This window comes from Eriocheir sinensis, chromosome 11 (genome assembly GCF_024679095.1).
Source record: "Eriocheir sinensis breed Jianghai 21 chromosome 11, ASM2467909v1, whole genome shotgun sequence".
Classification (NCBI taxonomy): Eukaryota; Metazoa; Arthropoda; class Malacostraca; order Decapoda; family Varunidae; genus Eriocheir; species Eriocheir sinensis.
The window spans coordinates 2,027,364-2,044,612 of NC_066519.1; the positions used below are offsets into that span (position 1 = coordinate 2,027,364).

Genomic DNA, 17,249 nt, shown 5'->3' on the forward strand with positions numbered 1-17,249 from the left:
GCGTTAGTTAGGCCACACTTAGATTATGCTGTTCAGTTTTGGTGCCCACACTACAGAATGGACATCAACTTGCTAGAATCAGTTCAGAGGAGGATGACCAAGATGATTCAGGGGCTGAGGAACCTCCCATATCAAAATAGGCTGAAACATCTAAACTTATATTCACTAGAAAGACGAAGAGTGCGGGGAGATCTGATGGAAGTATTCAAATGGGTCAAGGGTTACAACAAAGGCGATATAAGTAAAGTACTGAGAATTAGCCAGCAGGATAGAACTCGCAGTAATGGATTCAAATTAGAAAAGTATAGATTTAGGAGAGATATAGGCAAACATTGGTTTAGTAATAGGGTGGCGGGGGAATGGAATAGACTCAGCAGTCACATAGTTAGTGCAGGGACGATAGCTTGTTTTAAGAGTAGACTGGATAGCTACATGGACGAGGACGACAGGTGGCAGTGAGGTGTGGGTGCAGTAAGGTGGCGGGGTACTGGTGCGTGCCTAGTACCGCCGGTATAACAAGGATCAAGCCTCTACCTGCAACCCCTGTAACTACACCTCACCCATCATGAGTAGTGGGGGGGATTCTGGAGCTGCCCTGTGTAGGCCACCCAGCCTCTTGCAGTTTCCCTATGTTCTTATGCTGGAAAGACCAAACACAAGAGCAAATTTTAGTGTATTTATTGTTATTTATATAATGCTGGCACACACAAGTGGCACTTCACTACACCAGACAAAGAGACATGAAGAGCTTGATAAAGATGAGAGAAAGGAAGAGAAGAAGGAAGATGAGGACAAAATGCTGGAAAGGCTTCACCAAACACAGTTGTCCTAATAGATGGCGCCACTACAAACACTTGCCTGCACCCAGACGGGTTCGGGCCAACCACCAAGGCTAAGGAAACCCCACCGGACATAAAACGTAAAAATAAAAAATAAATAAAATAAATAATAATACATTGATCACTTGAACATCTTAAGACTAAAAAGGTTTAATTCAGATCTTAAATAACATTGAAACTAAACTAACTTACTGAGACTGAAGGGCAGGAAAATAGTGAGTGCATAGCTTGTTTCCTGCATATCACAACTAGCCAAATAAATACTCTCACACACACACACACACACACACACACACACACACACGTCAACATTGTCATGGCCTGTTGTTCTAGTTGCTTTCCTTGGAGCAGTGTCTGGAGCAGTGGTTCCCAGCCTTTTTGTCCCAGGCCCCGTTACAAGGCACTTTTTCACCCGTGGGCCTCTAAGACAATAAAGGTTAAGCCACCAAAATTAATAGGAGATTTTTCTGCAAAAAATAAATATATTCATGTACAATGCCTTACATAGTGTACAGTACCCTCCTGAGTTTCGTGCTATCCGAGTTTCACAATCCCTGAGTTTCGCACTCAATCCTAAATTCTCATCATCCCAACTTTGATGCATTACTGCCCCAAGTTTCGAGCTGCTTTGACATGTACGGGTCACATCTACCTACTGTCGGCGTCACGTGCGATTCCTTAAGGCGGTCACACTAGCCATTTTCCTCTAACCATTGGGACTACTAGCAACTGCGGCTGCCCGTGCGCCCAATTGGGAGCAAATTGTCGATTGTCCATATTGGTGGAAAATGGTTGGGGGTACAACCAACAACATGAAACAGATGAAGGCGGTGGCAGAGGAGTGAGGAGCAGTGGAAATGGACAACCAAGAAACTCGTTGAGTAGACTGTCAGAGCTGCTTTGTTTACTATTTAATCGATGCAGGGCGACTGCTATGTTTACATTGTGAACACGGACAACCGACCTTGACCGTGTGTAACGCACACCTGGAAAAGTTGGAGCTGCCAGTTGCCCCGATCGCCAACACAGTGGAGGAAAAAGGTCCAGTGTAACACCAGCAGCTTAAAGGTGCAGTCACACAAGCTAGTTTCTCAGGAATTTCCCACCAAAATTATCTCCCGAGAAGTTTCTGCCTGGAATTTACCCTCCAGTTTAGTCACACAGAGGACTGTTGCATTCTGGGATGTATCAGCTGAAAAGCAAAACAAACACTGGATCCAGACGCAGCAGAGTTTGCTTTGTGGTGTTTGCTGAAGAAAAAGAAAAAGAAAGCATTTGTAGGTTCATGAGTGGTTAGCTCAGAGACAAAGGGAGAGTGTGTTACAGCTTGCTGCCGTTAAGTGCTGCGAGAACTTGGCAGTGAGGACCCAGACACAATGAAGCAGTGTATTACAGCTTGCTGCCATTAAGTGCTGCAAGAACTTGGCAGTGAGGACCCAGACACAATGAGGCAGTGTGTTACAGCTTGCTGCCATTAAGTGCTGCAAGAACTTGGCAGTGAGGACCCAGACACAATGAGACAGTGTGCTACAGCTTGCTGCCGTTAAGTGCTGCAAGAACTTGGCAGTGAGGACCCAGACACAATGAAGCAGTGTGTTACAGCTTGCTGCCATTAAGTGCTGCAAGAACTTGGCAGTGAGGACCCAGACACAATGAGGCAGTGGCTACGCTTGGACAAGACTCAAGTCCAAGACCTGCTCAACCGTGGTGCTGGAATAAACATGCGGACAGCTACTGAACTGATCAGCTGATACGCTCTTCTTTTTCTTGTGACCACAACTTACCGACCTCACGAGAACATAACCGACATGCTGGTGACAGAGTTTCTGACAAGAATTTCCACGAGTTTCTTGTGAAATGCAGCCGACTTTGAATCTGTGCAAAATTCTTGAGAAACTGGTGGTTGGGTGACCGTGTTCACACGTGCTGGGGCGAGATTCACAGAGATGGGCACTAATGGCCCAGGGTAAAGGCTATGAACTAATGATTTAACTATAACGTTGCCTTCAGATTCACAGAGATGGGCACTAATGGCCCAGGGTAAAGGCTATGAACTAATGATTTAACTATAACGTTGCCTTCAGATTCACAGAGATGGGCACTAATGGCCCAGGGTAAAGGCTATGAACTAATGATTTAACTATAACGTTGCCTTCAGATTCACAGAGATGGGCACTAATGGCCCAGGGTAAAGGCTATGAACTAATGATTTAACTATAACGTTGCCTTCAGATTCACAGAGATGGGCACTAATGGCCCAGGGTAAAGGCTATGAACTAATGATTTAACTATAACGTTGCCTTCAGATTCACAGAGATGGGCACTAATGGCCCAGGGTAAAGGCTATGAACTAATGATTTAACTATAACGTTGCCTTCAGATTCACAGAGATGGGCACTAATGGCCCACAGTAAAGGCTATGAACTAATGATTTAACTATAACGTTGCCTTCAGATTCACAGAGATGGGCACTAATGGCCCAGGGTAAAGGCTATGAACTAATGATTTAACTATAACGTTGCCTTCAGATTCACAGAGATGGGCACTAATGGCCCAGGGTAAAGGCTATGAACTAATGATTTAACTATAACGTTGCCTTCAGATTCACAGAGATGGGCACTAATGGCCCAGGGTAAAGGCTATGAACTAATGATTTAACTATAACGTTGCCTTCAGATTCACAGAGATGGGCACTAATGGCCCACGGTAAAGGCTATGAACTAATGATTTAACTATTAACGCTGACTTCAGATTCACAAACCTTTTGTTTCGTCATAGTTAGAGGCCGCTGATTGGATGAGCACAGATGATGATGTCATTGAACTCAACGAATCACAAGCGTGTTTTCAGAACTCAACCAATGGTAGGGCAGCCAGCCGCCTTCAGCTACGGCTTCAAAACGACCCGTTCTCTCTTCACATTTTCTTCCTTTTTACACAGTATGTATTTTGTGATAACAAGAGAGTAAAGTGGGAAAAAGGTCAGCTTCTCCACGGGCCGGAACAAATATGTGCTTTTTCAGTGCTTCCAAGACACAGAGTTTACCGATCCGTGAGTTTAGCGCTGTACCTGTGGAACGAAGCAAGCGCCAAACTCAGGAGGGTACTGTAGATCATTTCTAGCATTCAAGCATTCAGTTTTAAGGACTGTGTACAGCAGTATGAATTTTATTCCGAGCCGCATGTCTCCTAATGCCAGTATATTAAATTTAAAAATAATTATAATCCCTGTGGACCCCTAGAAATTGTTCCATGGACCCTGCTTGGGAACCCTGCGACACAGGACTTTTTATTGCTGTTTTTGTTTTTTCCCCTTGAGCTGCCTCACTTACCATATAAAAAAAAACATAAAAAAATAAAATACCCCCCCTTACAGACAATCATCATCGTCACCATCAGCTCGGGCTCTGCTTCCGCCTCAAATTATGGTAGAATTTCAAGACGCTGGGATGGGCTCGGACACACACACACACACACACACACACACAGTCTCTCTCACTAATCAACATCATCATCAGCTCAGGCTCTGCTCCCACCTCAAATTATGGTAGAAATTTAAGACGCTGGGATGGGCTTGGACACACACACACACACACACACACACACAGTCTCTCTCACTAATCAACATCATCATCAGCTCAGGCTCTGCTCCCTCCTCAAATTATGGTAGAACTTCAGGACGCTGGGATGGGCTCGGACACAGGAAGGGTTGAAGTCCAGCACCCTCAGCCCCTGGAGGTTCCTGGCGCGCGATAGAGCCACGTAGACCTGGCCCGCCTCGAACACCCGCGAGAACGACATCTCCGCACAGTCCAGCGTCATGCCCTGGGGGTGTGGGGGGAAGGGGGGAAGGGAGCGGGTGTTATAGCAGATGTTGAATTTAGTGAGAGAAATGATGATGGTGTTTTAGTGAAGGAGGAGGAGGAGGAGGAGGAGGAGGAAGAAGAAGAAAAGAGGAAGATAAAGAAGAAAAAAGAAAGTAATAAAAAATGAAATACAGTAAAAAGAAATAGAAGAAAAAGAAGAAAAAATAAACAAATAAAAAAAGAAAAAGTGAACAGAAATGGAAGAAAATAAACAAGAAGAAAAATAATAACAACAACAACAACAACAGAGGAAGAAAAAGAAAGGAAGAAAATAAACAAAAGAAGAAAAATCAGCAAAAAAAATGAAAACAAAACAAAAAAATCACTTCAAACAACAACAACAAATAGAGGAAGAAAAATGAAGAAAAAGAAAGAAAAATATGAAGAAAATAAGAAAAACTAAAAATAAATAAATAGAAAACAAAAATAACAAAAAATCACTTAAAACAACAACAAAAACAACAAGAGAGGAAGAAAAAGAAAGAAAAATATGAAGAAAATAAGAAAAACAGTAAAAATAAATAAATAGAAAACAAAAATAACAAAAAATCACTTAAAACAACAACAACGAGGAAGAAAAATGAAGAAAAAGAAAAAGAAAAATAGAAAGAAAAGAAGAAAAATCAGTAAAAAAAAGAAGACAAAATAAAATCACTTCAAACAACAACAACAAAAAGAGAAAGAAAAATGAAGAAAAAAGAAAGGAAGAAAAGAAAAAAATGTAAAAAAAATCACTTCAAACAAAAACAACGAGAAAGAAAAATGAAGAAAAAAAGAAAGGATGAAAAATAGGAAGAAAAGAAGAAAAATCATTAAAAAAAATAATAGAAGACAAAAACAAAACAAAATATTACTTCAAACAAAAACAAGAGAAAGAAAAAGGAAGAAAGAAAAAGGAAGAAAAAAAATATGAAGAAAAGAAGAAAAATCAGTAAGGAAAAAAGTAAAAAAATAATAGAAAACAAAAATAACAAAAAATCACTTCAAACAAAAACAAGAGTAAGAAAAATGAAGAAAGAAAAATGAAGAAAAGAAGAAAAAAAATAAAGACAAAAACAAAACAAAAAATCCCTTCAAACAACAACAACAACAACAACAACATCCAGCCGCCGTCCCGCTCCCGTCCCTCACCTGACTCTTGTGAATGGAGAAAGCCCAGGCCAGCTTGAGGGGCAGCTGCATGCGCGTGATGAAGCTCCCGGCCACCACCGCCACCCGCCACTGGGCAAACCGCACCTCACTGGTCACCCCACTCATGAACCGCACGATGGGGTTGCCTGCGGAGCGACACAAGATAGATAAATAGACAGATAGATAGTGTATTGACCTCGGTATCCAGGTACAAGTGTTGATGTTGATAGTATGTGACCCCCTAAACTAACACACACACACACACACACACACACACACACAGACATACACATTATATAGTCGGGTGCAAAATTAATTAGAGTTTCATTTTAGTACTTGGTAAAGAAAATAATAACAACACTGATTAGACCAAGGCTAGAGTATGCAGCAGCTGTCTGGTTACCACTTAAGAAAAAGGACTGTCAAGCCTGTCATATGAGGCTAGACTAGAGGAACGGGCTCACCAACACTGGAAGAAAGGAGAGAAAGAGGAGACCTGACAACACTGTACAGGAACACAAGTGGAATGGATGTGTTGGACAGAAATGATATAACTGTGATGGAAGGAAGGAGGCAACTAAGAGCACACAGCAAGAAACTGAGGAAAGGGACTTGTTTGGAGGACATGATGAAGTACAGTTTTCCATACAAGACTCAGCAAGGACATTGTTGAAGCAGCAGTGTCCAGAGAATGAAGGAAAAGCTGGACAAATATAGATTGGGAGACAGGCTGACCCAGCTTACTATACTATAAATAAATAAATAAATAAATAAATACACACACACACACACACACACACACACACACACACACACACACACACACAGCCACAGACCCCCCATACACACACACACACACACACACACACACACACACAGACATAGACCCCCCATACAAACACACACACACACATACACAGCCACAGCCCCCCCCTTCATACACACATACACACACACACGGCCCAGTAGCTCAGGGGTAGAGCGTCTGGCTCACAACCAGAAGGACCAGGGTTCAATTCCCCGGCCGGGTGAAGATAAGTTGGGTTTATCTTCTTTCAAGTATAGCCCCTGTTCACCCAGCAGTGAGTAGGCAGCGGCGTAAGGGAAGGAGTTGTGACCTCGTTGTCGCGGTGTGTTGTGTGTGAGTGGTCTCAGTCCTACCCAAAGATCGGTACTACGAGCTCTGTGCTCTTCCGTAGGGGAACGGCTGGCTGTCTCGAGAGAGACCCGCAGCAGACCAAGAGGTGAATCACACACACACTCACCGTCCCTGCCGTTGGTGAAGGCCGTGACCACCCCCCTGGCGCCGTTGACCAGTCCTCGGCCCACCTCCAGGTTCTTGGCAAGCATGACCTGGCAGCCAACCTTCAGCACCAGCCTCTGACCCACCGGTGTGCTGCTGTCCAACATGGCAGCGCGGCTCGGGTCACTGTCCACACTCTCAAACACACGCTCAGGGCCTGCAAGGGTCACACAAGTCATACAAGGGGAGTCATAAAAGGATCACACAAGGGTTATATAAGGAGGGTCATAAAAGGATCACACAAGTCGTACAAGGGGTACACGAGGGTTACACAAGGGTCATACGAGGGTCACGCAAGGGTCACGCAAGGGTCACACAAGTCATATAAGGGGGGTCAAAAAAGGGGTCACTCTTCAATAAGTCTTCCTTCCTTCCTTCCTTCCTTTTTTTCTTCTTTTCTTCCTTTATTTTTCTTGTTCCTTTCTTCCTCCTCCTCCTCCTTCTCCTTTGAATAAGAAACAAATAAAAGAAAACAGTAAAAAGAAATAGAAGAAAAAGAAGAAGAGGAAAAACAAGCACAAAAAAGAGGAAGAAAAAGAAGAAAAAAATATTACAACAGCCTTCCTTCCTTCTTTCCTCCCTTCCTTCCTTCCTTCTTTCCTTCCTTCCTTCCTTTGTCTGTGTTTCCTCTCCTGCCCATGACTTGAACTCCTTTACAAGGGGAATATCAGAGGACTTCTCTATCACACAGGGATGTCTCTATATCAACAGCCCTCCTTCCTTCCTTCACTTTCCCTTCAAGCTTCTCTCTCTCTCTCTCTCTCTCTCTCTCTCTCTCTCTCTCTCTCTCTCTCTCTCTCTCTCTCTCTCTCTCTCTCTCTCTCTCTCTCTAATTCCCGTCCTTGATCAGTTTTCTTGTTCCTTTTCTTTCCCTTTTTTTCTTCTTTCAGTCACCTTCACTTTCTCTTCCTGTGCTTACTTAAAAAAAAAAAATCATACTCCCCTTCCCCCCCCACCCCATACCTGTCAGCTGGGCAAGGTTCTGTGCGTTGATGTGGTCGGCGTCGCTGCGGTGGGTGCAGAGCCGTGACGCCTTGATGCCGTTCCGCTCCACCGTGTTGTCCTTGGTGCCCTGAAGGATCTCCGCTGCCTCCTCGCTGCACCTGGGTCACAAAACAGTCCTTGAATGTCCCGGCAACTTATACGAGAGGTTATTCAAATGGGCATATCTGGCTCCTATTATGACCATGGTCGGTAAAATAAGACACTGGCTTCTCACATCACCTATTTCTAAAGGTCAAAGATGCGGTCAATTGGGTTCTAATGAGTGTTTCTTTAGGTTCATGGTACAGAGGAAGGGTCACACTACCACCAGGGTCATGAAACTACTCCTGGAACTGCCCACAACTCCTATGAAAGCCTTGTCAGATATGTGTGTTTTTAGGTTCATGGTACAGAGGAAGGGTCACACTACCACCTGGGTCATAAAACTACCAATGGAAATACCCACAACTCCTATGAAAGCCTTGTCAGATATGTGTGTTTTTAGGTTCATGGTACAGAGGAAGGGTCACACTACCACCAGGGTCATGAAACTACTCCTGGAACTGCCCACAACTCCTATGAAAGCCTTGTCAAATATGTGTGTTTTTAGGTTCACGGTACAGAGGAAGGGTCACACTACCACCTGGGTCATAAAACTACTCCTGGAAATGCCCACAACTCCTATGAAAGCCTTGTCAGATATGTGTGTTTTTAGGTTCATGGTACAGAGGAAGGGTCACACTACCACCAGGGTCATGAAACTACTCCTGGAAATGCCCACAACTCCTATGAAAGCCTTGTCAGATATGTGTGTTTTTAGGTTCATGGTACAGAGGAAGGGTCACACTACCACCAGGGTCATGAAACTACTCCTGGAAATGCCCACAACTCCTATGAAAGCCTTGTCAGATATGTGTGTTTTTAGGTTCATGGTACAGAGGAAGGGTCACACTACCACCAGGGTCATGAAACTATTCCTGGAAATGCCCACAACTCCTACGAAAGCCTTGTCAGATATGTGTGTTTTTAGGTTCATGGTACAGAGGAAGGGTCACACTACCACCGGGGTCATAAAACTACTCCTGGAAATCCCCACAACTCCTACGAAAGCCTTGTCAGATGTGTGTTTTTAGGTTCATGGTACAGAGGAAGGGTCACACTACCACCGGGGTCATAAAACTACTCCTGGAAATGCCCACAACTCCTACGAAAGCCTTGTCAGATGTGTGTTTTTAAGTTCACGGTACAGAGGAAAGGTCACACTACCACCGGGGTCATAAAACTACTCCTGGAAATGCCCACAACTCATACGAAAGCCTTCTCAGGTATGTGGGTTTAGGTTCACGGTACAGAGGAAGGTTCACACTACCACCAGGGTCATAAAACTACTCCTGGAAATGCCCACAACTCCTACGAAAGCCTTGTCAGATATGTGTGTTTTTAGGTTCATGGTACAGAGGAAGGGTCACACTACCACCAGGGTCATGAAACTATTCCTGGAAATGCCCACAACTCCTATGAAAGCCTTGTCAGATATGTGTGTTTTTAGGTTCATGGTACAGAGGAAGGGTCACACTACCACCAGGGTCATAAAACTACTCCTGGAAATGCCCACAATTCCTACGAAAGCCTTGTCAAATATGTGTTCTTGGGCGGCAAAATGTCTTGTAATACGACCCTATCTCTCAGGGCCACAGAGAAGACTAACCAGGATGAAGTTACTCTATATAAATTCTTCTCATTTTTCCCTTTCCTCTCCTTCCACATATTTCGTCATCTTCCGTTCTTCCTCCCTTCTTTTATCAAATATCTCGCCTACTTCTTACTTCCTAATCCAGTCCTCCTGTCCAGTGCAGATGTGGATAACAGATGTGGAGTAGAGGACCTGGAAACAGTGCTCAGAAGGGAAAGACTCCGATGGTTTGGACATGTAAAGAGAGCAGGGGAGGATACAGTGCTGGGAGGTTTGGAGAGATTGGAGGTAGAAGGAAGGAGACCAGTTGGTAGACCTAGGAAAACATGGAGAAGGTGTATACAGGAAGGCTTGGCATTGATGGGACTGGATGAGCATTGGGCAGAAGACAGAGTAGAGTGGAGGAGAAAGAGAGCAGGGGAGGATACAGTGCTGGGAGCTGTGGAGAGATTGGGGGTAGAAGGAAGGAGACCAGTTGGTAGACCTAGGAACACATGGAGAAGGTGTATACAGGAAGGCTTGGCATTGATGGGACTGGATGAGCATTGGGCAGAAGACAGAGCAGAGTGGAGGAGAGCCACAAACCATCCAACGGCTGGCTCAGGAAGAGTGAAAACGGATGGTAAACAAAATGATGATGATGATGATGATGACTACTTCTTTCTTCCTAACCTGCAGATGTGGATGAAATGACCCCACTTAACCTCTTCTCTTTTTCCCCTTCCTCTCGTTCCACCTCTTTCCTCCTCCTCCATTCCTCCTCCTCTCCTTTATCAAACATTTCTCCTCCTCCTCCTTCCTTCCTGACCCGCCCAGCCTCACGGATTGCCGGATGTGGATGAAGTTCCCCTATTTAAACTTTTCTCTCTCCTCCCCTATTTCGCCCCTCCTCCTCCTCCTCCTACCATCCTCACCTGCCCAGCCTGACGGATTGCAGGATGCGGATGAAGCTCTGGTCATCCTGCCGCTTCACCTGGGTCAGCTCTAGGGTCTGGGTGATGCAGCGCTGCCACGCCTCCGTCTGGAAGCAGAAAATCCGCTCCTGTCCGGGCCGGGTGACGGGCGGCAGCTGCAGGAAGTCGCCACACAGGATGAGCTGGATGCCCCCGAATGGCTTGGTGTTGTTACGAATGGCCTGCGCCACCGCCTCCAGCTTCTGCGGACACACACACACACACACACACACGAGGAGTTACTACTAAGAGAAGTAATAAACACCAGGAACACACGAGGACACAGTAAGAAATTGAGAAAAGGAAGATGCTTGAGAGACATAAAAAAATATAGCTTCCCGCAAAGAAACATAAGAGGCTTGGCACAGACTAAGTGAGGATGTGGTATCAGTGAAGAGTGTGCACAACTTTGATCCAGTAGCTGCGGGGATCATGTTTCTTAATGGTCCCTCCAAGCGAGAAAAATGAGAAAAAAATCACCCCTCACACAAACCATTTCATAATACATATCAAAGAATTTGTGATCAGATTATGTATCATCTATTTTGGGGGGTTTATATAATGGCACAAATTTGTCCCGTCGCTGCTACACGGTAAAACCACAAATTTGTCCCGTCACTGCTACACGGTAAAACCACAAATTTGTCCCGTCGCTGCTACACGGTAAAACCACAAATTTGGCCCGTCACTGCTACACGGTAAAACCACAAATTTGTCCCGTCACTGCTACACGGTAAAACCACAAATTTGTCCCGTCGCTGCTACACGGTAAAACCACAAATTTGCCCCGTCACTGCTACACAGTAAAACCACAAATTTGTCCCGTCGCTGCTACACGGTAAAACCACAAATTTGGCCCGTCACTGCTACACGGTAAAACCACAAATTTGTCCCGTCACTGCTACACGGTAAAACCACAAATTTGTCCCGTCGCTGCTACACGGTAAAACCACAAATTTGCCCCGTCACTGCTACACAGTAAAACCACAAATTTGTCCCGTCGCTGCTACCAGGTTAAGGAAAAACTGGACAAATACAGATATGGAGACGAGACCACACGAGCATAAGCCCAGGCCCTGTAATACTACAACTAGGTAAATACACAGGAAGGTTTGATAGTGTTTCTTGAAGTACTGCCTACCTATCAAAAGGCTCAAGGAGGGAACAACAACTATCCAGTACCATAGAAATATTGGTACTTGGAATGTATTAGAAGTGGTGGTGGGGGCAGTGTGCAGGAAATCAAGGGAAATGTCATACACCGTACACGGGGTCCTGGGGTCACGACAGTCTCAACCTATGACGTTTGGTGGTTACGCCGCGGTCACCATAAATGATTAAATAATTCTTGTTTTGACTTTCAACATTTGCGTCGTAAATACGAACTTGGTGCGGAAAGTAGTTTGTTGAGCGTGGCGGGAGAATACGTGGTCAGTAAGTGTTGCACTGAGGCTGGCGCGTTGTTTACATTCCGCTGGTACTGTTTGTGTTCCTTGGACGCTGTGTTGTGTTGTTTCTGTTGCTTTTTTACAACTTTGTGCCCTTAATCCTGCCTCCCAGGCGTGAAGGAGACTCCTCTGATGGCAGTGCTGGTAGGGAAAGGAAAGCCATCACTATGGAAGGGAAACTATACATTATGAAACAATCGTACACCATTTTGTTGTGTTGTACTTTTGCTCTCTTGGGTTTGTGTTCTTTTCTCATTGACATTTGGCCTTCACTGTGTCCCCCAAGCATAAGGCAGACTCACCTGATGGCACTGACTCAAAGGAAAGGAAAGCCATCACAGTGGACGGGAAACTATACATTGTGCAGCGACTGGAAAGGGAGAAACAGGGATGGACGTTGGCCGTGTGCTGAACTTTTTGTTATTGTTCTTCGTTTTATTCTATCATATTTATGGCCTTGAAATGTCTTCATAAAAAATAGTTACTGTCTAATTATGGGCCGTATTACAAGTCCAATCCGAGAAGTTTCGGGTCCCTACAAAGGTCGGTTTATGGGCCGTATTACAAGTCCAATCCGAGAAGTTTCGGGTCCCTACAAAGGTCGGTTTATGGGCCGTATTACAAGTCCAATCCGAGAAGTTTCGGGTCCCTACAAAGGTCGGTTTAGGGGCCGTATTACAAGTCCAATCCGAGAAGTTTTGGGTCTCTTCAAAGGTTGGTTTATGGGCCGTATTACAAGTCCAATCCAAGAAGTTTTGGGTCCCTACAAAGGTCAGTTTATGGGCCGTATTACAAGTCCAATCCGAGAAGTTTTGGGTCCCTACAAAGGTCAGTTTATGGGCCGTATTACAAGTCCAATCCGAGAAGTTTTGGGTCCCTACAAAGGTCAGTTTATGGGCCGTATTACAAGTCCAATCCGAGAAGTTTTGGGTCCCTACAAAGGTCAGTTTAGGGGCCGTATTACAAGTCCAATCTGAGAAGTTTTGGGTCCCTACAAAGGTCGGTTTATGGGCCGTATTACAAGTCCAATCCGAGAAGTTTTGGGTCCATACAAAGGTCGGTTTAGGGGCCGTATTACAAGTCCAATCCGAGAAGTTTTGGGTCCATACAAAGGTCAGTTTAGGGGCCGTATTACAAGTCCAATCCGAGAAGTTTTGGGTCCATACAAAGGTCGGTTTAGGGGCCGTATTACAAGTCCAATCAGAGAAGTTTCAGGTCCCTACAAAGGTCGGTTTAGGGGCCATATTACAAGTCCAATCCGAGAAGTTTCAGGTCCCTACAAAGGTCGGTTTAGGGGCCATATTACAAGTCCAATCCGAGAAGTTTCGGGTCCCTACAAAGGTCGGTTTAGGGGCCGTATTACAAGTCCAATCCGAGAAGTTTGTGGTCCCTACAAAGGTCGGTTTAGGGGTCGTATTACAAGTCCAATCCGAGAAGTTTCGGGTCCCTACAAAGGTCGGTTTAGGGGCCGTATTACAAGTCCAATCCGAGAAGTTTCAGGTCCCTACAAAGGTCGGTTTAGGGGCCGTATTACAAGTCCAATCCGAGAAGTTTCGGGTCCCTACAAAGGTCAGTTTAGGGGCCGTCTTACAAGTCGATTCCAAGAAGTTTCAGGTCCCTACAAAGGTCGGTTTAGGGGCCGCATTTCAAGTCCAATCCGAGAAGTTTCGGGTCCCTACAAAGGTCAGTTTAGGGGCCGTATTACAAGTCCAATCCAAGAAGTTTTGGGTCCCTACAAAGGTCAGTTTATGGGCCGTATTACAAGTCCAATCCGAGAAGTTTTGGGTCCCTACAAAGGTTGGTTTAGGGGCCGTATTACAAGTCCAATCCGAGAAATTTTGGGTCCCTACAAAGGTCAGTTTAAGGGCCGTATTACAAGTCCAATCCGAGAAGTTTTGGGTCCCTACAAAGGTCAGTTTAGGGGCCGTATTACAAGTCCAATCCGAGAAGTTTTGGGTCCCTACAAAGGTCAGTTTAGGGGCCGTATTACAAGTCCAATCCGAGAAGTTTTGGGTCCCTACAAAGGTCAGTTTAGGGGCCGTATTACAAGTCCAATCCGAGAAGTTTTGGGTCCCTACAAAGGTCAGTTTAGGGGCCGTATTACAAGTCCAATCCGAGAAGTTCTGGGTCCCTACAAAGGTCAGTTTAGGGGCCGTATTACAAGTCCAATCCGAGAAGTTCTGGGTCCCTACAAAGGTCAGTTTAGGGGCCGTATTACAAGTCCAATCCGAGAAGTTCTGGGTCCCTACAGAGTTCGGGATGAATAACTCTGTAGGGACCGGAAACTTCTCAAATTGGACTTGTAGTACGGCCCTATGACATTACTACTACACAAGCACAGGTGAGTGGTTCAGATGCTTATGGCACTCTGATGTGAGGGCTGGGGCTGACAGTTCCTTATAATGGGCTGGGTTTACACTTAAGACAAAATCGGGTTATGACAGTGTTATAGGAACGCAGCTCCATCGTAAGTCAAGGATCCCCTGTACTTGGAATGCATTAGAAGGGGCAGTGGAGGCAAAGAGAGTGCAGAAAATCAAGGAAAACCTGGAGTATAGACATGGAGACTGGGCCATAGGAGTGTACATACCTCAGGCCCTGCAGACTACAATTAGGTAAAAAACTAAAAACAACAGAAATATAGATACTTGGAATGCATTAGAGGTGGCAGTGGAGGCAAAGAGTGTGCAGGAAATCAAGGAAAACCTGAAGTATAGACATGGAGACAGAACCATAGGAGTGTACATACCTCAGGCCCTGCAGACTACAATTAGGGAAAAACTAAAAACAACAGAAATATAGATACTTGGAATGCATTAGAGGTGGCAGTGGAGGTAAAGAGAGTGCAGAAAATCAAGAAAAACCTGAAGTATAGACATGGAGACTGGGCCATTGGAGTGTACATACCTCAGGCCCTGCAGACTACAATTAGGTAAAAAACTAAAAACAACAGAAATATAGATACTTGGAATGCATTAGAGGTGGCAGTGGAGGCAAAGTGTGTGCAGGAAATCAAGGAAAACCTGGAGTACAGACATGGAGACAGAACCATAGGAGTGTACATACCTCAAGCCCTGCAGACTACAATTAGGGAAAAACTAAAAACAACAGAAATATAGATACTTGGAATGCATTAGAGGTGACAGTGGAGGCAAAGAGAGTGCAGAAAATCAAGAAAAACCTGAAGTATAGACATGGAGACAGGGGCATAGGAGTGTACCTCAGGCCCTGCAGACTACAATTAGGGAAAAACTAAAAACAACAGAAATATAGATACTTGGAATACATTAGAGGTGACAGTGGAGGCAGAGTGTGAAGTAAATCAAGGAAAACCTCGAGTACAGACATGGAGACAGGGACCATAGGAGTGTAGCTAAGCCCTGGTAGACTACAAGTAGGTAAATACAACAGAAATATAGATATGTACTTGGAATGCATTAGAGGTGGCAGTGGAGGCAAAGAGTGTGCAAGGGCCATAGGAGTGTAGCTAAGCCCTATAGACAATAACTAGGTAAATATAGCTAAGTAAACAAACAGCTCCTGCCCAGTCTCACCTCAAAGAAGAGTCCGTCCACCATAGAGACCTCGTCCACTATGAGGTGCTTGCATTTCCTCCATTGTTGGGCCACAGTCTTGCGGGAGGCCAGCCTGACACACTGAGCCAAGCTGTCGTCGCCCTTGCCAATGCCTGGGTGAGAGGGAGAGAGCGAGGGAACCATGGGACAATATTTCTTTCTTTCTCTTACATTTTTACAGAACAGGACACAGCTCAAGGGTGGAAGATAGATTAGGATGCAGAAAAAGGACACTATCGCTGCTCTGGCAAGTAGCTGAGTGGCCGAGAGAGTCACATTGGCCCTTACTGATGCATGAAGAATCTGTTTACTTAGGCATTTATTTATTTTATTGTTTATAGGAAAAGGAGAAAGATCAAGAGTGGAATGCAGAAGAGGAAATCAGGCTGTTCACTCCCTTATCAATGCCTGTGAGAGAGAGAGAGAGAGAGAGAGAGAGAGAGAGAGAGAGAGAGAGAGAGAGAGAGAGAGAGAGAGAGAGAGAGAACGGGAGAGAGAGAGAGAATTATTATTATCCATACTAAAATAAGGAATTGGATCCCATATACTTAACATTCAACCCTATTACAGTGAATCCAACCCCCTATATATATGTTTTTTATAGTATATCCTTAACAAAGCTTTTGTATACCTCCTACATGCTCTCTCTCTCTCTCTCTCTCTCTCTCTCTCTCTCTCTCTCTGTTCTCATTTTCCTTTTTAATCTTCTTCATTCTCTCTTTCTCTCTCTCTCTCTCTCTCTCTCTCTCTCTCTCTCTCTCTCTCTCTCTCTCTCTCTCTCTCTCTCACAACCTAAATCTCACTCACTCATCCCCTCCATCTCACTCACTCATCCCCTCCATCTCACTCACTCACCCCCTCCCTCTCACTCACTCTCTCACTCACCAGCAAAGGAGTGGAGCGTGGCCCCCCCAATATGGCTGGCCGCTATCCCCGTGCTGGCGGTGACGAAGGTGGTGTCCGGCGGCAGCGAGCCCAGAAGACGCTGCAGCAGGAAGCTCTTGCCTGTGCCTGCGCTGCCTGAAGGGGGGAAGGGAAGGGAAGGGAGAGAGTGATTATTTAGGGCCTCGCTTCCACTCCCATGCCCCCACTGCCCTTGATTCTCTACTCTAGATCATCCCTGTACTGTCCAAATCCCTTATGCAAGAGTTAGCCAGCATCTTCATTCTTTCATCCCTGTACTGTCCAAATCCCTTATGCAAGAGTTAGCCAGCATCTTCATTCTTTCATCCCTGTACTGTCCAAATCCCTTATGCAAGAGTTAGCCAGCATCTTCACTCTTTCATTCCCTTCCCTGCTGCACACGACTTTCTACTCATGCTCATCCCTGTACTGTCCAAATCCCTTATGCAAGAGTTAGCCAGCATCTTCATTCTTTCATCCCTGTACTGTCCAAATCCCTTATGCAAGAGTTAACCAGCATCTTCACTCTTTCAGACCCTTCCCTGCTGCACATGA

At 45.1% G+C, this 17,249-nt stretch overlaps 1 protein-coding gene across 1 annotated transcript in view; it reads right to left on the bottom strand.

The window, feature by feature from the left end:
* Positions 1-662: 662 nt before the first annotated feature.
* LOC126996758 (ATP-dependent DNA helicase PIF1-like) overlaps positions 663-17,249 on the bottom strand; it is a 34,945-nt gene continuing 18,358 nt past the window's right edge. The window contains exons 6-12 of the mRNA XM_050857595.1: positions 16,677-16,811; positions 15,771-15,904; positions 10,730-10,971; positions 8,102-8,241; positions 7,101-7,295; positions 5,836-5,981; positions 663-4,663 (exon numbers count right to left, since the gene is read on the bottom strand). Coding sequence (XP_050713552.1) covers positions 4,472-4,663; positions 5,836-5,981; positions 7,101-7,295; positions 8,102-8,241; positions 10,730-10,971; positions 15,771-15,904; positions 16,677-16,811 — 1,184 coding nt within the window. The 3' untranslated portion in view covers positions 663-4,471. The remainder of the gene's footprint in view (positions 4,664-5,835; positions 5,982-7,100; positions 7,296-8,101; positions 8,242-10,729; positions 10,972-15,770; positions 15,905-16,676; positions 16,812-17,249) is intronic.